The following is a 22,231-nucleotide window of genomic DNA, read 5'->3' as shown; positions in this document are numbered from 1 at the left end:
TACCAACATAGCAGCTTGGGATTTATTCATTATTTTGCAACAAAGACTTTTAAAGCAACTACCAGGTGGGACCTTGGCAGAAATCATTCAAGAGTTGCATCACAATGACTTTCCAAGAACTGAGCAGTCAAAATGTAGTTCTGGAGAAACAAGGATAAATAAAATGCTTTTAAGGATTTCACAACACAGTGTCAGGTAATTACTACACATCACCTCTGAGGTGTCAAATGGGCATCTCAAACATGACATGTCCAAAACAGACATTTTGATTTTCCAAACCTATTTTCTTCCAGCTTCTCTATTTTAATAAGCAATACAACCACCCATTCAGTTGCTCAAGCCAAAAATTTAGGACTCATCCTTTATTCCTTTCTATTCTGCTGATAGGATTCCAGTCTTTCAGCAGATCTACCTACACACCCCAATCCTTTCTCCAAAAGCAGCAGAAGGTCAACACTTTCTGATGGTTTTCCATTTTACTTAAAATAAAATACAGACTACTTTCTATGCTTTTCTAGGCCCTATATTAATCTGGCCCCAGCATTTAAATGGCCCTCATCTCCTACTGTTCTTCTTCTGGCTCACTCAGTTCCTGCCAAGCCACCTAGGAGGCCCTGCAGTTAGGGGGTCCCTCTGTCTGGATATCCATGGATATTGGCAGGGCTCTCCCTCACTTCTTTCAGAACTCAGTCAAAATCACTCTCAGCCCCTCCTTTCCTGAGCAGCCTACCTAACACAGCCCAGCCGTACCTCGATCACTGTCACCTTCCAATGCCTTACACTTTTTTTCGTTTCTTCTCAGCACGTATTTGTCTAATATATTTGTGAGCGCATTGTCTGGCTCACCCACAGGCTCTATGTTATATATTATTTCACTTTTTTCATTAGTGTAGGAACTTGGTTTTGTTCCCCATTCTCTCGCACTGCCTGAAGTCTAGGAGACATTCGTTAAATGTTTGTTGAAAGAATGATTAAAAGAATGGCATAAGTGTAATTGTTTCATTGATTTACTCATCCGTTTCCCACATCTCCCCCGTGAAGGTAATCTCCATGAAGGCTGGGATCGTGTCCATTTTGTTCTCTACAATATCCCCCAAGCTTTGGACAGAGCTGTGAAAGTAACAAGTGCAAAGCGATGTTAAAGGAAAGAGAGGGGTTCCACTAAACTGGCTGAGGGGTTAAGCGAGGCTTTGCAGATAAAAAACGATCTCTAAACTGGAAACGAAACAGAAACTACAACAAGGGTAAAATTTCACATAGGGAAAATCTCGCGAGGTGTTGGGCAGTCAAGATGGCTCTGGCATTTGCCGCCACACTTAATATGGCGACCAGGGCGCGTTCCGAGAGGAAATCACGCGAGAATTGCATCACAGCCATAGTCAGTGAATTGAGCCGGGGGTGTGGAGCCGCCAAGATGGAGCCGGCAGCCGGCACTCCCGGCCCGCTGATCATGAACAACAAGCAGCCTCAGCCGCCGCCACCTCCGCCGCCTGCAACCGCGCAGCCTCCACCTGGGGCACCGCGGACCGCCGGGGGCCTCCTGCCTGGTGGCAAAGCCCGAGAGTTCAACCGCAACCAGAGAAAAGACTCGGAGGTCAGGAGCTTCGGGGGGCGAGGCTAGCACCAGGCGGGCGGCGCCGGTGGACCCGGGCTCCAGTTCGGGGCCACTTTCGGGTCCAGGCTGGGTTTCCTGGAGGGTTCGGCAGGGGAGTTGTCATTTACAGCGAAAGGAGCAGGAAGCAAGGCTGGCATCCCCGGGGGTCGGAGGAGTGAAGCTGCGGTCCCCGCCCCGAGCTCTGCCGACCGGGAGAAGCTCCCGGAGCCGGTATCGGCTTTTCTGAGGCCCGGGCTGTGGGCGCGGCCTCCGGGCCCCAGCCCCTGGGAAGTCCGCCCCCTGCCCCATTTCTCGGGTGAAGAGTCAGTGATCTGCGTGCGCTCTAGAGGGCGGGGCGGCTACACCCCCGACCCCCTAATCATCTCCAGCTTCTGGTCCTATGGGTTCTGCGGCGCACGGTGGAGGGCGTGTGTGGGCTGGGAAGGGGCTGGCGAGGGTTGGGAAAGCCCCTCCGAGAAGGACTGAGCTAATTAATCAGCACTAATAGTATCAATACTCCGCGCCTGTAGGTCGCGATGCTTGGAAAGGGGAGCAGTCTTGTGCTCTGACCTCAGCCACTGCAGATTCAGGCCACGGTTAGACAGTGCCGGGTGGTCGGTGTGCCCAGATCAGGAATAATTTAAACAGGCGTTGGGGCTCAACATCTCTCTTCTCTCGTTCGTGGGCTGTTCCACCCATTCCGGAGACACCGTAGTCTGGAGCTGACTAGTCACCTCACCCCGAGTTAAAGAATACTCCCACTGCATTCCATTGTAGAATTCATGAATGAAGACACACACGGTAGCAGCGTTTTAGGGCTTCTTAATCAGCATGTTCCCAGAGCACTTACTAGGAAATTTCTTTCACCTGAGACAACCGCGAGGCTGATTAGCAATCAGGTGCTTATTAATAAGAGGGCATTTTTTTTTTTCTTGTCCAGATATAATGTATCAGGTCATACCTGAGTGATGATGCTATCTTCAGACACCTGAAATCAGTACCTCTCAAGCTCTTGGTTTTTGTTGGCAAGAACAAACTTCTGGTAAAATATTAAAATTTGACAAGTTCCAGTCAGATACACTTTGAGCTGGAAGTGAATTATTTGAAAAAGCAATGAAACTGACCTTTTAGTAGCCCTTGCATGATGGGCTGATTTTGCACATCACTGGTGACTTCTTAATAATTTTTCAAATATGGAGGATTTTAAAAGTGGTAGGGGTGAATCCACTGTCATCGTCAGAGGCATCATAGTTTTTAAATAGTTAACAATTTTCCTAAGTGTTTCCATTAAATGTACTTTCTACCCTTTAATTTCTATGTAGATTCAACACATGGAAGGTCATTCCGTGAACACATTTAAGCTGAGAGACCTGTCAAAATCTATTTTCTTAGAAATACTGATACAGCTCTTTTTTGAGTCAAAGCTGAAATCAGTAGCTGGAGGCATGCCTGCAGGACAGGGAGGCAGGTATTTGCTGAGAGCCCACTGTGTGCTACATCGTTTTGATTAGTCCTTAAAAAACCTTCAAGATAGATTTTTGTCATCCTCGTTACATAAATGACAAAACTGAAGCTCAGGAACTTAGGAAAGTGTGCAGTCTGATGCCTCTGAGTAAGAAGTAGAGTTATTTATGTTATTCATGTTTGAGGGCATGTTATGTCATTTTGTGGGTGGTCATTGTCTTCCCAAGTAGATTGTAATTAAGCTGAGGACTACCTTTTTCTTCACCTCTTCTCTTTTCCCAGAGCAAGGCTTCCCAGATGGTGTGTTCTCAGTTCTCACATATTTCCAGCAGTAGAAAGATTCTTTGCCATAATCTCTCCTGTGTGTGGGAGGGAAGCCATTTCTGTTCAGCTGCTGCCTTCTCTGTCAGTTCTTGCTGAAATTTGAGAGAAAGGCAGGAAGACTGAGGGTGTCAATACTTATTTTGTACTGAGCTGTTGATAGCCCACTAGCCAGAAAGAAATGAGGCTTCTAAAATCATTGCGCCATGTGGAATGATCATTTTACTGCATGGAACACATGGAAGCTTTAGTGTTCATTTATCCAACAAGTATTTATTTGAGTATACACTCTTCATTCAGTCATTCATGCCAAGTACTTTGCTGGGCATTGTGAAATCATTGGTGAGAAGAATGGACACTAAACGGATGCATATGAGTTATGGTAAGTGCCATGAAGGAGTAGTGCAAGGTACTCTGAGAGGGCTTGGTAGGGAGAGCTGAACTAACCCAGAAGACAAAAACATTGTGATAAAAGGTCAGAAAAGTGAAGGCAGTGATGTCTTGTAACACAGTGGTGTCTCTGGAAGCATGTGTGTTTGTTCCTTTGGAAAACACTCACGGTGATCTTTTACATAACTCCTTTTCTCAACAGGGCTATTCTGAGTCTCCAGACCTGGAGTTTGAGTATGCTGACACAGACAAGTGGGCTGCAGAGCTCTCAGGTAAGGCAGAGGCTGTCTATTATTTGGTCTTTAATAAAATTGAGAGTGAGTGTCATTTTGGAATTCATTTTATCTCCTGGTTAATACTAGTAATGATATGTTTATATAAAATTTATTATTAGATTCAAGCCCTTCGTATCTCATAACTTTGACTTGTCCTTTACTTTTATGAAACATCTCTACATGGTCAACTCAATTGGCTGTGGCCCAGTCCCACTGTTGACATTGATGTTCTTTGGCCATACACAATCCCCCTGACAGTGGTCTCTCCTTGAACAAGGAGTCCTGAGGAATGCCAGTGAGTGGGTCTACCTCTGTGCCCATCTATTGTTGCCACTGCTGCTCATATGTAGTATGAAATCAGCCCGAGCTGCTTCTTAAGCCTCCATAGTACAGGCCCTGTTCTCATGCCCCTTGAGAGAGACATGTTCATGGTGGCAGTCAGCCTTTGGCATGGCATGGTGGGATCAATGCGCATTGGACTGGAAATGCCAGGCTTTATGCCTAGCTGGCATCTGGTTATTGGCTGCAAGGGTAGTCAGCATTCTGTTGTGCACATTAGAGCACTGAGACCCCCCTTAGTAATTAGATAGCATCATCCAGGAGTCACTATGACTCAGGGACAGAGTTGGGCCTGGAAGCAGACGTCTTACCTTCTCTGCTACTTGTGACCCTGCTATGGGACATGGACATGGAGATAATGACCTTTTTTCTTGATAGAGCTCTATAGCTACACGGAAGGACCAGAATTCCTGATGAATCGAAAATGCTTTGAGGAGGACTTCCGGATGCATGGTGAGACGATTCCCCTACTTCTTGGCTCCTTTCACCCTGCATCCTGAGAGCTACAGGTTTCTCTTAGTCATCTGAATGACCTCGGTCATCCTGGAGTGGCCTGAGAAGCCTGCTGAACCGTGGTTATTCAAGGCCAGATGTGACATGTAGGGTGGGCTTGCAGGTACTCTGGTGGGGGCTTTTCAGAAGTGTGTATCATGAGGGGAACATTATGTAATTAAAATTGCACCCAAAATAGCAGTATTTCAATCACACTTCAAATTCATGAGGCAGTGGTGTGACCCCCTCCCTTATGTAAGGAGTAATTTATCTTTCTGAGCTTCTGATCCTGTGGCAGTCCTGAATTTGATGGGTTAACATGGTGTCTGTTCCACTGGGAGGATTTTTCCAGGCTCCAATCTAAGCAGTCTCTCTCCCGGCAGTGACAGATCGGAAGTGGACCGAGCTGGACACCAACCAGCACCGCACCCACGCCATGAGGCTGCTGGATGGCCTGGAGGTCACTGCCAGGGAGAAGAGGCTCAAGGTGGCTCGGGCGATCCTCTATGTTGCCCAAGGTACTGAGTGGACACCCAGGGACCCCTGACGCCAGCTTCAGTGATGCTGCCCAGTCAGCTGTGGGGAGGGGCACAGCAAGCCGTGCCTTGTGTCTGCTGCCCGGTCAGATGTCTGCTGCCCAGTCAGATGCAGGCAGGAGCGCAGTGAGCCCTGTCTTGTGTCTGTTGCCCGGCCAGATGCGGGCAGGGACGCAGCCATGCCCTGTGTCTGCTGCCCAGTCAGATGCGGGCAGGAGCGCAGCGAGCCATGCCCTGTATCTGCAGGCACCTTTGGGGAGTGCAGCTCAGAGGCCGAGGTTCAGTCCTGGATGCGCTACAACACCTTTCTGCTCTTGGAGGTGGGCACCTTCAACGCTCTGGTGGAGCTTCTGAACATGGAAATAGAGTGAGTTCTTCTGAGGGGCTTAAGTAGGGGAAGGGGAAGCGGGGCAGAGGGGCAGAGCTTGCAGAACAACCAGTTTTGAGAGGGTTAAATGGGTCACATGGGGCTCTGTTCAGACCAGTCAGTTTGAATAACAGGCAAGATGCTGACCCAAACCTCGAAGACCAGTGAGGGGCCCCACAGCTCACTAACACCAAAGAGCTCATTCGACAATGCAGCTCCTGCCCAGGCCTACAGTGCCCCTCCAAAAAAAAGAAAAAGTGTGAACCCGCACACTCCCTTGAGTTTCCCCTGAGCAGGAGACCAGACACAAGTCTGACACATGGGCGCAAACGACACCTGCTCTGGCCTTTGTCTCCCCTAGTCCTTTGTTCGGACAGGTCAGCTGCTGCTCATCTAAGGAAAACACCATCAGTAGTAAAAGCGCCCCATGGGTGCTTGCATGTCCCGGGCGTTGTTCTAAGGACACTGTACACACTAACTCATCAATGACGTAGCTGCTGTGACCGTCCCCATTTTGCAGATGAGGAAACTATGGCATGGAGAAATTGAGTGTCAGGGGCACGTGGCTAGGCAGCATTAGGGCCACGATTCCAACCTTGGCAGCCTGGGTCAGGGCCTGAGTGTTGCCCGCTGGGTCCTGTGGGCTCTTGTGCAGTCTGAGTGCATCGCATCGGGTGTTATCTCCTTGCTGGGCAGCACTTGTTGGGGGAGCCACTCCTCTTCCTGCCTGGGGGACGGCGCTGACTCTCACGTCTCTCCCACAGCAACAGTGCTGCCTGCAGCAGTGCCGTGAGGAAGCCAGCCATCTCTCTGGCTGACAGCACGGACCTGAGGTGAGGCGAGCCGCACACCGGGGCTCCCCGAGCGCTACCCAGAGAAGGAGGGCAGGGCGGGCAGGGGCGGGCGCTCTGGGTTTCCTCGCTGTGTGCGCTGCTCTTCTGCACGCACTGATCTGTGGATGCGATGGGCTCGGTGTATGATGAGTAGGCCCTACTGAGGGCTCCCTGGGTGGGCCCTGGGATGAGACCCCCAGAGGAAATCCAGGGTGAAGCTGCTTAGAAGTGTGGCCTCCTGCCCACACTGCTGCCAAGAAGCTTGGTGGAGTGGCTTTTGTATTGGGATGAAGCACGCGATGTGGCTTCTTGTGTCAAGAAGCACATGCATAGCTTGATGCCCATCTGCATGGGGTTAGTCCTGAGGGCTTCAGGATGTTTCCTGGCTGTGTCCAAAGTTGAGCAGCTGCTAGGCAGCAAGATCACCTTTCCATTTTTGTGAGGATTAGAATACACCTCTTTTTGTGAATTTGGAAGTTTTCAGATTAGATACTGGTAGCGTTCCCTACTGTAGTTAGGGTCCCTGCCCATCGTCCTGCTTGCTCCTGTTTCTACTCCATCATGGGGTAAACACTTGCTTGTTCTCACCTTGACCATCCTCTGCTTTGTCGGATCCAACACCCACTTCCACAGCTCACTCCTGCCTCTGTTTTTCTCATTCCAGGAAGCTTAGGGTAGTAAATGCTTTGGGCCATTCTTGCTCATGTCCATCCATTCAGTAGCCATTTATTAAGCATCTGCTTTGAGTAAGCACTCAGACCCTAGAAACACAGAATAGAAGGTCTGGTCTCAACCTTAGCACCAGGGACAAAGAAGGAAACATCACAAGGTGTTTTGTGGGACTGAGTTTTCAGTTTTTTCTACCTTACAGTCCTCGCACCCATACCCCCACCCCTGCCCCAGCCAGCCTTTGTGTGCAGACTTTTCTCATGTCGGGTGGGATGTGAGGAAGCCAGGGGTGCTCCCTTGATCCCCCATCCTGCCCCCTTACGAGCTGCCTCTTGTTCCCAGGGTCTTGCTCAATATCATGTACCTGATTGTGGAGACCGTTCACCAGGAGTGTGAGGGTGATAAGGCCGAGTGGAGGACGATGCGACAGACCTTCAGGGCTGAGCTGGGTAGGACTCGGGGGCCCTGGCTGGAGGCCTTCCTGGGAATGGAGGCTGGAGGGCTTTGGGAGGGTGCTGTTGCTGCCGATGGTCCTGATACCTTGGTGTCCCCCAGGTTCCCCGCTGTACAACAGTGAGCCATTTGCCATCATGCTCTTTGGGATGGTGACCAAATTTTGCAGTGGCCATGCGCCTCACTTCCCCATGAAAAAGGTTCTCTTGCTGCTCTGGAAGACAGTGTTGGTGAGCATTTCCTTGGAGGGGAACTCAGGTGCTCGGGGGCAGGGGAGGAGGGAGATTTTCACTGTGTATCCTTTTGGATACTGAATTATATGAATACATAACTGCTTTAGTTAAATAAAACTCTGAAAGAAGGGTCCTGAAAGGAAATGACAAAAAAGTGTCACTTTGAGCTCACAGCAGCCAAAGAGGACTTGGCGTTTGAATCAAAATAGGTGGTTGGTTCTCTGGTTCCTGGAAACTGTTTTCTGCAATCATGGAACACCTTCTCCCCAGACAGGCTGCTCTTTGAACCTGGAGCTTGTAAAGTGATTCGAGGCAAGATTAGAGCTGGTGTAATAGGGCCCCTCAGTCAGATGTCACTGGAAAGAAGAAAGGGTGAGCCCTGAGCTTACATTATCCTCAGGGTATGGTGTAAAAGCTTACTTTCTTTCTAGCTAGGGAAGGGTTGGGTCCAGGAGAGCAGGCTGGCTTTCACCCTTGGCTTGGGGGCCATGCTCAGTAGCCAGACCCTTGCCAGACCAGGAGCACTTTCTGCTAGGAGGAGCGACCTGGGAGGACAGAGGAGCTGGAGTCTGTACTCTTGCTCTCCCCGGGCCTCACCTTCCCATCTTCCATAATGGGCCAGCTCTGCAGTCAGAGCTCAGTGAGTATAGGCCCCTTCAGAGTGGTCTACACATTTCATTTTGGCTAGAAGCCTGTTGGTTGCCTGTGAAGCCTCATTGAAGCCAGAGAGGAAAGCAGTTGTACTGCTCAGAAACAATGAAATGAAGCAACCTAAAATCATTGAGCTCTACTGGGGTTTTACTTGTAGGGTGATGTTTAGGTGAAGATTTTTTTGTTTTCTTAATTTGAGCATCCAGCATTGTATTCCCAATTTAACTTTGAAAGACTAGCATGTACAGCTTTTGAAGCACTTGAGTGTCACCTACTTTTCTAGGAACTTGAAGGGTTAAGCTCTTCAGATAGCCTCTGTTCTTACTTGATGAGTCTGTGGTCCACACCAAGTTGTGTGTGCTTCTGCACCAGGCTTTGTCAGCCTGTCTGTCTGTCAGCCTGTCTGTCTCTCCTTGCCCCCCCTTTCTCCTCTCCCATGATGATGTCGCTTACTTCTCTTGGAGGTGGGCCGAGGCCCTTGTTCAGAGGTTGCGTGGTCTCTGTAAAGCTGTGGTGTCACAGATACTTTCAAGCCTGACACAGACAGGGACTTGTGGACATGTTGACCTGGCTCCACGCCTGTCTGATGCAGTGCACTCTGGGCGGCTTTGAGGAGCTGCAGAGCATGAAGGCCGAGAAGCGCGCTATCCTGGGGCTCCCCCCGCTGCCTGAGGACAGCATCAAGGTCATCCGCAACATGAGGGCCGCCTCACCCCCAGCCTCTGCCTCTGACCTGATTGAGCAGCAGCAGAAACGGGGCCGTCGGGAGCATAAGGTGAGGGCGACAAGGTCCCCATGACTCCTGAGGGTTCTCAGGGTACACAGGTACAGTGGCAGGGTCCCTGGATGAGCCCCAGGTTGCTGCAAGTCCCCTCTGATCAGTGAGTCAGTGTGCATGCCTTTAGAGCAGGGACACTCTGTCCCCAGCCCAGGGGCCAGGATCTAGTGGGCATTAAGCACGCGGCACTTCTGAGGGACTCTGGGGCAAGAAATGATTTGTCACTTGGGCCCGAGTCCGTGCCTTGCTCTCTGGTTTTTCCACTGCTCCTGGCTCTTCCTTCCACCTTTCTGTATGATTGCCTCTCCAGCCTCCGTGCCCCTTACTTGTTCGTTGGTTGGCTCTTGTCTTACCTCCCTTCCGTTTGCTTTCAGGCACTCATAAAGCAGGACAACTTGGACGCCTTCAACGAGCGGGATCCCTACAAGGCTGATGACTCTCGAGAGGAGGAGGAGGAGAATGATGACGACAACAGTTTGGAGGGGGAGACGTTCCCCCTTGAGCGGGATGAGGTCATGCCTCCCCCACTGCAGCACCCCCAGACCGACAGGCTGACTTGCCCAAAGGGGCTCCCGTGGGCTCCCAAGGTCAGGTGAGTCTCAGACCTCCTGAATGCTCTTCACTCCTGAAACCAGAGTCATCATTCCCGCAGGCCTGGCATCTGGCCTGAGTTGTCACATGAGGTCCTGTGCAAGGCCAGGATGTCCTTGACCTTGGGATGAACCTCTCTTGAAGTGCCCAGTGCTGGCCTGGCACAAAGAGGCCTTATATGGCTCTCAAGTCAGGAACGTGGATTAGCTCTTGGTTAGACGTGATACTAGTAAAAGGAAATAGAAAAAAATTAAAACAAGGACATTTAAGGGAACCCATCTCTACCCTCCCAGGGATTGTGTATGATATTTGACAGAAAATTACAGATTAAGGGTTTCTTTGGTGGCTCAGAGGTTAAAGTATCTGCCTGCAATGCAGGAGACCTGGGTTCGGTCCTTGGGTCGGGAAGATCCCCTGGAGAAGGGAATGGCAACCCCCTCCAGTATTCTTGCCTGGAGAATCCCATGGACGGAGAAGCCTGGTGGGCTACAGCCCACGGGGTCGCAAAGAGTCGGACACAACTGAACGATTTCACTTACTTACTTGCTTATAGATTAAGGAAGAATTTCTTTGGAACCATAATTAAGACGTTTGAGATACATGTGTGTGAATCCATGGATTTGAAGGTTCCTGTATGCATATAAATGGAATCTGTTTGAAAGGGTATCAACTTAAGAAATAGATGAACATCGGAAAGGATATAGAAGTCATTTTCTTGATCTAAGTAAAGCCCCAGTTTTCAGTGATCTGTGATGGAGATACAGAACAAGTCATCAGAAAATGCAAGCTAGCCTAATAGTCTGAGACAGGACAATATGACTCATATGAAAAAAGGGGTAGTTTACAGCTGTAATTGGAACTGTCATAAATATCTGAAAAATTCTGTTGACAGACTTGTTATTAATGTCAAGTACGCTTGAATAAAGTATGCTTTTAAGTTTGATGTAGCACCTTAATTTTATGAGTAAATTAGTTACACTTAGTATGTTTTCAGAGTATTGATCCAACAGCGTTATGAAGGACCTTAAAATAGTCTGAAGGTTTCAGTTCTTTTTTTTTTTTTTTTTTTTTCAAAAAGAAAAACAATTGTGGGAGACTTTTGGCTTCACAATTTCTGGACGTTCTGTGTTTCATTAACCATGAGGCCTTGAGGTAACTTGTAAGAAAGCCGCAGTCTTTTCCTTTGGCAGGGAGAAAGACATTGAGATGTTCCTCGAGTCCAGCCGCAGCAAGTTCATAGGTTACACTCTGGGCAGGTGAGTATGATCTGAGTGCCTTTTAAAGAAAGGTAGTGGGAAGGTCACCCTCCCGGCCTCAGGTGTGTGAGAACCCAGACCTAACACGGGGCCTTTGTTCTTCTCCAGTGACACGAACACAGTGGTGGGGCTGCCCAGGCCAATCCACGAAAGCATTAAGACTCTGAAACAGGTAGGTGGCCTCAGGTAAGCTTTTGGCCTGGTTTGGTCCCAAGTGAGTAAAGTGAGACCAGCCTGTTGGGAGAAGCCTTTTTAAATTTCTGTCTGCCTGAAGGAACGAGCGGTGGAGGAGTAGGTGGACAGTGGCGGTATGCTTGAAAACACTTTTTCATACATTTTACTTATTTTAAGTGAACTTTTTTATTGGGTACTTACAGGGGTACCCATTAAAGATTATATTAACTGACTGTTGGCGTTTTAAGGGGCCTAGGAAATAGCCTCCGTTTTCCTTGCCCGAGTTCAGGGAGTTGAGTTAGAGGAGCAGGCAGATGGAGATTCAAATGCCAGCTTTGTTGCCGATGGGTGATACGAGAGCACAGCGGCAGGAGGTGTCCTGACACCTCCCTTCTCTCGCCTGCCCAGACCAGAGAGGGCGGAACCCTGCTCAGCCTAGGCAAGGAGCGGAAGAGTACACAGGCTTTTCTTTTTCCTTAAGAGAGAAGAGAAAGAGGCTGGGCTGAGACTGTCCTGTTCCTCCTCCCATACTGGCCAGTCAGGAAGGGGAGGAGTGATGGGGGGGCGGCAGGGAGAGACCAGGGTGTTTGGTACACACGTGTCCCTCCAGTGGGAGGAAACAGCACAGTGAGGAAGAGGTGTGTCCCCTAAGAGCGTATCTGGAATGTAAATGTTCATGTTTTTGAAATATATTTTTGAAATTTGTAGTATTAGGTGGGCCTCATGCAGTTAGGCTTTTTGAGTATTTGAGTACTTGGTTCTGAGTACTTGAGTCCTTGATTCTGCTTTTAAGTTTCCTCCTATAGCTGTAGCTATCTGAAGGTCCCCTTCTCTCCTTTAATTTGCCTTTTTTCCCCCTAATCTGTTGCGTGCTTTTTTTATACTGGTTTTAAGAGATAGGTGCCCACTTAGAAAAATATCTTGGGTTTGGGTTTTAGTTCAGGATCTCTGTGGTGATTTAGCCCTCTTCCAGAAGATGATGTTTGAGGAAAATTGCATGGGGTCTTTCCCAGGTGTGGGCATTTGGCCAGAGAATGTGGGGTGTTTATCCTAATGCCTCTTTCCCTCTCTCTCCAGCACAAGTACACGTCAATTGCAGAGGTCCAGGCACAGATGGAGGAGGAGTACCTTCGCTCTCCTCTCTCGGGGGTGAGTTGGGCGCCTTCCTCAGCTCCCAGGATCCCGGCCGTTCCCAGCAGCGTATGGGCCTAGGCTGCAGAGTACCCTGGCCTGCCCTCACATGGCTCCCAGTCTAGCTCCCGCTGCTGGGCTGCTGCGTGTCAGATGCAGGGGTAAGAGCAGACTCTGGGCCCGCCACCTACCTCTGAATCCCAGCTCCACCCTTGGTGGATGGTGACGTAGGCAAGGTACTCGCTCTCCTTCTGCTTTCCCTTCCTCGCCTGTTAAATGGAAATAACAATGGTACTTTTTTCATAGAGTTGTAGTAAGGATTCATTGTGTCTTTACAAGTGAAGTACCTGGCACATTTTGTTACTAAGAGTTTGTGATCATCATTAGCGTTGTCGTTTCCGTCCATCCTTACAGATTCTCCTGTAGCCAGCTAGCAGGCAGGCTCAGGAGGGCACTGTCAGGACCAGGCTTTGTATCAGTGCCCCTTGTACCCATTGTGTTGAAAGGGAGAAGAGGAAGTCGAACAGGTCCCTGCAGAAACTCTCTACCAAGGCTTGCTCCCTAGCCTGCCACAGTACATGGTGAGTGTGCACCTCCTGAGCGCTCTGCCTGCCATGGGGTCACCTCCTCACAACATAGGCCTTGAGAGCCTGCCCACCGGTGTCCTTGAGCCCCTCCTTGTGCCCCCTGAGCACCTCTAAAAGCACCGCCTCTCAAGACTTTGTGCTGCCCAGGGCCCTCTCAGCCACGCTGTGTGAATGTCTGCTCCTCCCCAGATAGCGCTGCTGAAGATCCTGCTGGCCGCAGCTCCCACCTCAAAGGCCAAAACAGACTCGATCAACATCCTAGCTGACGTCCTGCCTGAGGAGATGCCGTGAGTACCAAGTCTTGCTTGTTGATGATGTACAGAAAGGGGGCGTGTCTGCCTTTCAGCCCACGTTTGCCGGCGGCGGTGGTTCTTTGCTTTGCTGCTGCTGCTGCTGCTGCTGCTATGTTAGCTCAGCTTCTCTGCAGATTAACTTTAGGGTGTTCCTGGTTTCGAAGAAAGAAAATGTATTGGGTAAAATACTTAGTTTTACTGCTTGTGGGGACACTTTCATCTAGTTGGCCTGGATTCTAGTGTAGACTCTGCGACTGAATAAATCGGAGAAGTCACTTCCTCCTCCTCCTCTGTTAAATGAATGGAGCTGTGTCTGACATTTCCCCAAGTGCTCCCTTGAAAGCTATGTGATTAGGACATTAGGACATACATTTTTAGCTTCTGCACAAAAATCAGCCTTTGGAACCGGGTGTAGATTCTTTACTATTCACCAGTGAACTGGCATGAAAAATATTTTTGAGTGTCTCAGGGTAATAGTGAAATCTTTAGGGGTTCTTTCTCCCTGGGCCCCTGATCTCATCCTTTTGATGTGAGAGTACAAACTCAGATCACGTTCTACTTTGAGAAGGACGCGGGAACCTGATCTCCTGCCTGCCTGCCAGTACTGCCCAGCTCTGAGCCTCTCTGGTGGGCTAGCCCCTTGAGTGTAGCAGGGATAGCGCAGTGAGGGGGTAGGAGGGGTGGCCAACAGCAAAGTGGGTGTTCTAGAACACCAGGCCATCTGGTGGTCCTTGGAAAAAGGATTCCAGAGTTAAATATTAAATCTCCTCTTATAAAGATTTATAGTTAACTCCTTAATTAAGAACTTAACTCCTAAATTAAGAAACTGATTTAAGTAAATGCTTCCTAAATTTATCTAACTCCGAACCCCTTTTCCCCATAACGTGAGCCATCTCAATATGCTGGTATTCCAACAGAACATGCTCTGAGGAACACAAGTACGTATGGTGGCAGAAGCTTAAGGAAGATCTTGAGATGAGAAGTTCATTTTTGGAGGAAAAGCAGGGAAATAGGTTAAGAATATGTTGGGGCATCACAAGGAAGAAGTCAGTTGTACTGAGCCAGATTGCTTGGGAGGTGGGTGAGAGGAGCCGGGCCTAACCTCTGAGATGTCCGTAGGGTGGAGGGTTAGGTGGGAGCTCTGCCCCAAGAAGGCTCTGGGGTCCTGTCTCCTGGGAGCGCCAGGCAGGAGGTGCTGCACGTGCTGGGAGCTCACCAGGGGTTGTGCTTCCAGCACCACAGTGCTGCAGAGCATGAAGCTGGGAGTGGATGTGAACCGCCACAAAGAGGTCATCGTTAAGGCCATTTCTGCCGTCCTGCTGCTGTTACTCAAGCACTTCAAGCTGAACCACGTCTATCAGGTATCTACAGCCCCTTCTTTCTGTCCATGAGGCCAGGACCTTGGGCAGTGCCGCTCCTCTGGCCCCGAAGAATAGAGGCTTGGGCTTCACACCTCCCTAAGCTCTGCGTGAATGTGCAAATAAACAGTCCTCCACACGAGGCCTCTTATCACTAGAGAAAGGGGGAGATCCCAAGGGGCATGCTTATTTTTTCTCCTGTTGCTTTCAGTTTGAGTACATGGCCCAGCACCTGGTGTTTGCCAACTGCATCCCTTTGATCCTAAAGTTCTTCAATCAAAACATTATGTCCTACATCACTGCCAAGAACAGGTGACAAGGACCAGGGATCAGGAAGGGGTGGGTATGGCCAGATGGCAGGGCTCCTAGCTGGCCTCTTCCACTGAGCCCAGTCAGCATCCACAAGCTGGTGCTTTGCCAGATGTCGGGATCCAAAGATGAAAGAGACGTGGTCTGTAGAAAATGCCAGTTTGTCAAGCCTAAGTCTGGCTAGTCTGGTGACAGGTGACTCAGTCTGCCTGTGCCTGGGTGGGAGGGTTCTCGTCCTGGGCTCCAGTACTGCCCTCAGGCCTCTGCGTCCCCCATTCTTTTGAGGAGACTGGCGGGGCTGCCTGCCCTCTCCCAGGAGCTCGGCCATGTGCAGTGTGATGCCTTGTCTGCCCTTACCCCGCCGCATCACCTGGTGCCGGCTGTACTTGACTCTGACTGCTTGTCACTGTGATGCACCACAAGCTCAGCTGTCAGCCAGACACAGTCTCCAGTAGGGGTTTGGCATAAATTAACTGCCTTGAGAAATCTACCCCCGGACCCCAGGTTTATTGCTGAGGGATACCGTGCTGTCTCCACCCCTCACAAGATTACAAGCTTGTTTCTGGCTACAGAGGGGTCTTACGAGTGCTCTTGTAGCAGGTGTTTTCCTGTCAGGGTAGTGCAGGCAAGGTAGATTACTGTTGCTGCTCCGGCAAGTCAGAGAGGAGAGCCAGGCGCCAGTGGCCGTTCTGCCAGGCCCCAGCCCTTGCTCACGGTGGGTGCCTTGTTCTCTTGCCCCCTGCAGCATCTCTGTCTTGGACTACCCTCACTGCGTGGTGCACGAGCTGCCAGAGCTGACTGCCGAGAGTCTGGTGAGTAGCTGGCCTGTGCCCCGGCGCTCCCTCTGGGTAAGGGCCGGACTGGAGATCCTGCCTCCTCCCCCGGGGGAAAGGTGTCTTTACAGGTCAGCTCACTGTTGAGTGCCTGGCTTTTGAAGCACTGACATTGCACAGGAGGACCAGAGAGGGAACCTTGTAGGAACATTTGGATTTAGAAATAACTTTGTCAGGACTGTGGTCTTCAGGGGCTGCTGAGGCAGAGCTCACCTGGTCGAGTTCTTTCCTTCTCCCCACACTGGAACTCTGGGGCCACAGCTCTGAGGGAGCCTGGGTGCGCCAGGGAGTGGGGGCTGAGGCCGGGCCCCCAATATCATGCTCCACATTTCCTGCAGGAAGATTCTAGGGAGCACCCCTTACCTTCTGCCAGCTTCTGGGATGGCATTCCCCCTGGACTGAGGAAAGGAGAGGGTTCCTGGTACCCACGTGGAGCGACCCAGCAGTGCTGAGGTCCCACATGGGGGGGCCTGGGAAACTGGGGGGCACTGCAGCTGTGTAGGAGACGATGGTTCCTGGGTCTTCCCTGCAGGAAGCAGGTGACAATAACCAGTTTTGCTGGAGAAACCTCTTTTCTTGTATTAATCTGCTTCGGATCTTGAACAAGCTGACAAAATGGAAGCACTCAAGGACAATGGTGAGTCAGCACAGCCAGCAGGCATGAGTCCCAGAGCTTAAAGCAGAGTGCCACACACCGTCCTGTCCCCTTCACGTGGGGACAGGGAGTCCCCAGGGCTGCTGGAGCAGCCACATCCTCCTCACCTAACTCTCCTGTGGCCACATCCTTAGATGTTGAGGGTGGATCCCTTGTTCCTTGATGAGTTGAACTAGAAGCTGGAAGAGGCACAGTCATGCACTGAGACAAATTCACGTGTAATATAGACAGAATTTTGTATATCCTCTTAATCTCCACTGGTAACATAACCAGGGTTCTGAGAATCGTCTCAACCCTGAGTCTGTGGATGCCTCGGGTGGGGAGGCCCACTAACCCCCTGAAAGTGTATGTACCTGCACATAGGGATACTTTGGGTGACGGAATCCATAGCTTCCTTCAGATTCCAGAATGACCCATAACTCGGGTGACCAACCATCCAGGTTTGCCTGGGACTTTCCTAGTTTTAGCCAGGAGACTAGTGGAAGTCATATGTCCCAAGGAACTCTTTAGTTTGAGCAAGACTGTAACAGCTGGCCACCCTGCCCGTAACCCTGGAGGGACAGCAGCGGATGATGGAGCACGGTTTATTTCTGCCCTCAACATGGCCTCCCTCCTGCCCCCTCGCAGATGCTGGTGGTGTTCAAGTCGGCCCCCATCCTGAAGCGGGCCCTGAAGGTGAAACAGGCCATGATGCAGCTGTACGTGCTGAAGCTGCTCAAGGTGCAGACCAAGTACCTGGGGCGGCAGTGGCGGAAGAGCAACATGAAGACCATGTCTGCCATCTACCAGAAGGTGCGGCACCGGCTCAACGACGACTGGGCCTACGGCAACGGTGAGGCTCCGGGCAGCCCGTACATGCCCAGTGCCGCTTCTGTAGCATCGGGATGGGAGGCCCAGGAGGGACCTGGCGAGACTGCCAGGCTTGTGGCTGTGGTCCTCCCGGCTCCTCTCTGGGCCTCCTCTCTCCTTGTCCAGGAATTGTCACAAGATTTTCTCTGACCTCTCATCCTTCCTCTCACCCCTGCAGCTGCCTTGGTTCTGGTCACCGAAATTCTCGCAGCTCCTGATGGCTTCCCTGCCTCTAGTTCCTTTCCCTCCCATTAGTGCCGCAGACTTTGCCCTAGTGATATTTATAAAACCCAGATCTGGTGGTGGTATCTCTCTGAGTAAAATCCTCTTTGACTTCTGATTTCCCTGAGAATTAGAGCCAAACTCTTAACACATAAGGCCCACACATGGTCCCTCCCTGTCTTCTATAATCTGTTCCACTTTCTCAGCCCAGCTTCCATCACATCTAGGGCTCTGAGCACATTGGCCATCCTGTCCCGGACTTTTGTTCCCTCTCCTGGCAGAATGCCTCCCTGTACCCCTCTGTATCTGCACGTGTTCCTCCCCTCCCCACCTTGGTCTCCCTGGCAGAGTGGGTCTTCCTGGTACCCCCAAGCATGCTGCCGCACCCTTAGAATTCCTGACCACGGCACCAGGGCCACAGGACTGCATCTGCACTCCTAACACCCTGAATTTGTACAGAGCCAGGGTGGCCCACAGCACCTGGTCAGGGAATTGAGAGAATAAGCAAACGGGGGTATCTGCAGGTTCCTGCCTCTTACCTGGGAGAGCCAGGGGGAATGTGACTTTCAGAGAAGTGTTGTGCTCCTGGCTTTCCTTCAGCAGATCCACACAAACTGCTGTATAGCCTCTTTCTCTGTAGCTCTGGCGTTTCGCCTTTGACCTGACTTTCCTGTGTACCTGGGAAAGAAGTCCTGTAAGTCTTCCCGAGGGTTGGGCTTGGAAGTTTCCTGCTATTGGTTGACACTGAACAGTCCAAGCCCAGGCCTACATGGCCCTGAGCCGCAGTGACCCCAAGGGGAGCTGCCACAAGGCTTTGGCTCCCAACATAACATGTCCTTCTGCTTCGTCGTAGATCTCGATGCCCGGCCTTGGGACTTCCAGGCAGAGGAGTGTGCCCTCCGTGCCAACATCGAGCGCTTCAACGCCCGGCGCTATGACCGGGCCCACAGCAACCCTGACTTTCTGCCTGTGGATAACTGCCTGCAAAGTGTCCTGGGCCAGCGGGTGGACCTCCCTGAGGACTTCCAGATGAACTATGACCTCTGGTTAGAAAGGGAGGTCTTCTCCAAGCCCATTTCCTGGGAAGAGCTGCTGCAGTGAGGCTCCTGGGCAAGAGGCTGAAAATGAAAGAAGGGGTGATCTCCAGGTACCCCAGGGGCTGTCCTGGTTCCTTGCTGCAGTGCTCCCTTCCTCCTCCAGGTGGCAGCACATCCCTACCGTGCCCTTCTGAGCCAGTGCTGGGCTGGTGGGCAAGTCTGGATCTGGCTTCTCTTTGATTCCCAGGGTCCTGCTCGGGAGTGGTCATCTCTCTGCTTGAGATCCTGTCTTCCTTCACTCTTCCTTGCCCTCCTCTCTTGGACATGGTTGCAGCTCCTCTGTCATTCCACCCAAGGCTGGAATGGGCTGGGAATGCATTATGTCTGAATTTCAGGGGTCATGCTCACTCTTCTGAGACACAAATCCTTGGCATGTCAGCTTGCCAATGAAGGAGGGCTTGGGATTAGAGCGGAATCTTGGCCTTGCTCTGGGGGTTTCTGATGTCATTCCAGCCTCTTGCTAGGTTTCATCCAGAAGCAATTGCAGAGGCTCCTGCAGCTGCCTCAGCAGTTTGGTTTTGGATAGGGTTAGGGGAGGAGAAGCCTCCCTTAATCAGAGGGGCCATTTTTTTTTTCTTGGTGTGTGAGGTCTGTAAATATCTATATATACATGTGTATTGTGTCATGTTGAGGTTTTTAATGTGTTTGTGTATTCTGTTTACATTAAAAGGAAGCAAAACCAATGCCCATTGCCTTGTCTGCAGGAAACGTGGCCCCTGAACATCTCCTCCAGGTCTAGAAAGTGGGTTTTCTTGCCAGCATTGATAGATCACCCCCTTGTCCCTGCCGAACTGCCCACTTTTCCCATCTGAGGGGGAAGGAGAGGGGGAGTTGGTACTTGGCCCAAGTGTTCTTACCCCAGTCAGTCTGGTTTTGCCCCAGGGCTCCTAGCCCCAGGGCTTGGGGTTGCTGAAGTGATTAAGTTGTCTGCACCTGCCCTGGGTTAGAGATAATTACACTAGGAGCCCCAGGTTTCTCTGGCTCACACCCTTGAGCTGGCCTCAGCCAAACCAATTCCAGTACTAGGAGGGGAGGGGCCAGGTCAGAGAAGGGGTGGACTGTGCTGGGCCCTCCCTGGGCAGGTGCTTGGGACTGAGAGGAGACTTAAGTGCCCAGAGCCTGGGGAAGCAGACCATCAGGAGTCCTGGGAAAGAGAGGGTCAGCAGGCCCACGTGGCTGAAGAAAAAGCAAGGCGCACCTTTGTGTTCAGTGTCAGTGTGAGGCCTCCTGGAGCCTGCCTCCAGCCTTTGGACCCCTGGATACATCTGCCTCCACCTCACTCGATCTTGAGGCTCTGCTTCTGAGGATCTTATGTTCTGATGCTGGGAAAGGGTGTCCCCTTTTCAGAACTGCTACAAGTTTCCTTATCTTACCTGTAGGCCATGTATGGGGTTTTTCTAAGTCTCCAAGGGGTCTTGACTTAGGAAAGAACTGTATTCTGGGGGAATTCTCCCCTTTGTTGGCTTTTTGTTCAGTACCTGCCCACTAAGCCTCAGTCCAGGCCCAGAGCTGGGCTTTCAGGACGGATCTTGATGCACCAGCGTGATTATGAGCAGCCTGGTGCAGCCAGCAGTGTGTTCCGTGTGTAAGTCACACGGCCTAGGAAATGGAGAAAGTCCCTGCAATTGTCCTTTACCACAAAGTAACTTGCACAGGACAAGGGGATTCAACACAATTTATGTGTACATGATGGATTCTCTGCTCTTTTCTACTAGGATCAATAGCAAGTGTGTATTTTTGAGACTGCAGTCTGAGTAAGATAAATTTTCACATTCTTATTTCACCACACAGCCTGGCTTCCTGAACCCACCTGTTGCTGGTGCTGCTAAGTCGCTTCAGTCATGTCCGACTCTGTGCAACCCATAGACGGCAGCCCACCAAGCTCCCCCGTCTCTGGGATTCTCTAGGCAAGAACACTGGAGTGGGTTGCCATTTCCTTCTCCAATGCATGAAAGTGAAAAGTGAAAGTGAAGTCGCTCAGTCGTGTCCGACTCTTCACGACCCCATGGACTGCAGCCTACCAGACTCCTTCGTCCTTGGGATTTTCCAGGCAAGGGTACTGGAGTGGGTTGCCGTTGCCTTCTCCGTGAACCCACCAAGCTGAGGCTTTGACCTCCTTTCCAGTTTTTTATTTCCCCTATCTCTCCTCTGAAGCTTCACCTTAACAAAGGTGCCATTTTCTCTCTTGGTTTGCAAAGATCTGTAAATATCTTTCTATATATCTATGCAGAATGAACACAGAATATCAAAGCTGCACAGGCCAGTAAAGCTTGGGCAGGTGAATCCTACATCTGCTGGCCCAGGAGGGGAAGGGCCTTAACCATGGCCACAGAGAGCGCTCTGGCAGGTTGGCCATTTGAAGCCGGGTCTGGGCTGAGCCCGCTGTGGGTGTCCTGAGTGTCCAGGTGAACAGGACACCACGCTCTTACTTTCCTTGAGAAGCTCACGGTTGATGGACAGCTGGCCAGAAAGGCAAGTGGAAGCAGTGATGTGGCAGAGACAGACACCTGGAGGGCCTCACGGGGCCCGCTGCTCCTAGCCAGTGCCCTCCCGCTGGGGAAGGGGCAGGGCGAGGAGAGCCTGCAGTTGTTGAGGGGAAGGCGGGGGCTCCAGCATCAGGAACAAGGGCTCCGAGAGCACATGCTTTGTGCTCCCAGCAGGGATGAGCCAGTGGCCGAGGCTGTTCTCCCCCTGCTGGATACAGGAAATGCCCAGTTCCTGAGGGCTCCGTTCCTGTCTGGGGCTGCAGAGGGTCTGTGCACTGGGGTTATAATTCAGGCTGATGTGTAAAGGATTGGGAGCGCCTGGGGCTAAAGATTGAATGGCTCTAATGAGAAGCATTTCCTGATGCTGGATTGACACTGGAAGCTGAGACTGAAGGGCATGCTAGCTAGGGCTCTCCTCTCCGGGTCTGGTGTCTGGGCCCCTGCCAGGATCAAGATTTAGGGCTTCTCTGAGTGGGACCCACAGGAGCAGAGAGGAGCCTTAGCAAAAGGAGACCAAGTCTAGCTCCTCTCAAGATTCCAAGTGGGGTCAGTTCCCTTTTCCTTTTCTAAAAGGGTGAACTAGAGCCCCCAACCTGGCCTTGACTAGGCTGAGGAGTAAGGCTGCCTCTGGAGTGAGGCTAGGGGCAGGGGCGTCTGGAGACCTGGGGGCTGTGTCTTGGGGTGAGACGCCTAGGGTGTGGAGGAGGAGGAGGGGAGGACGGGAGGAAGGCTAATGGGAAGCAGGTGGAAGGGCTGCCCGAGTCCCAGCCAGGGGACAGGCCGGCTGGGATGGCCCAGTCAGTGGGAGAAGCCGTCAACTCACAGATAATCCCAGGGAACAGGCTCTGGGATGCCCATTCATATTCATTATGTGTGAAGTGGGCGGCTGTAAAGTCAGCTTTCTCTTCATGCAGCTGTCACCAGACAGAAAAATATGAGCTGTGGGCAGATGCCCCTGGATGGGAGCCAGGAGCTGGTCTCTGGCCTCCCCGTGC

General features: G+C 51.3%; 1 protein-coding gene across 4 annotated transcripts; it reads left to right on the top strand.

Moving 5' to 3' along the window:
• Positions 1-1,376: 1,376 nt before the first annotated feature.
• Positions 1,377-20,692, top strand: STRIP1 (striatin interacting protein 1). Of its 4 annotated transcripts, XM_043460385.1 has the most exons (22): positions 1,377-1,594; positions 3,972-4,041; positions 4,762-4,836; positions 5,259-5,393; positions 5,658-5,778; positions 6,543-6,611; positions 7,623-7,729; positions 7,836-7,963; positions 9,210-9,392; positions 9,770-9,987; positions 11,177-11,242; positions 11,351-11,414; positions 12,494-12,565; positions 13,054-13,128; positions 13,324-13,421; positions 14,662-14,788; positions 14,997-15,097; positions 15,840-15,906; positions 16,460-16,564; positions 17,210-17,414; positions 18,507-18,800; positions 20,542-20,692. In XM_043460385.1, exons 1-21 carry the CDS (start codon positions 1,415-1,417, stop codon positions 18,752-18,754), a joined length of 2,514 nt encoding a protein of 837 aa, XP_043316320.1. In that variant the 5' UTR covers positions 1,377-1,414; the 3' UTR covers positions 18,755-18,800; positions 20,542-20,692. The 4 variants fall into 4 exon arrangements, with proteins under 4 accessions (XP_043316320.1, XP_043316321.1, XP_043316319.1 ...); XM_043460386.1 differs by lacking the exon at positions 20,542-20,692 and having other exon boundaries at positions 5,265-5,393; positions 18,507-19,433; XM_043460384.1 differs by lacking the exon at positions 20,542-20,692 and having other exon boundaries at positions 18,507-19,433.
• The last annotated feature ends 1,539 nt before the right edge of the window (positions 20,693-22,231 follow it).

The sequence above is a fragment of the Cervus canadensis genome, chromosome 2 (genome assembly GCF_019320065.1).
Source record: "Cervus canadensis isolate Bull #8, Minnesota chromosome 2, ASM1932006v1, whole genome shotgun sequence".
Classification (NCBI taxonomy): Eukaryota; Metazoa; Chordata; class Mammalia; order Artiodactyla; family Cervidae; genus Cervus; species Cervus canadensis.
This window is presented reverse-complemented; position numbering and strand designations above follow the sequence as displayed.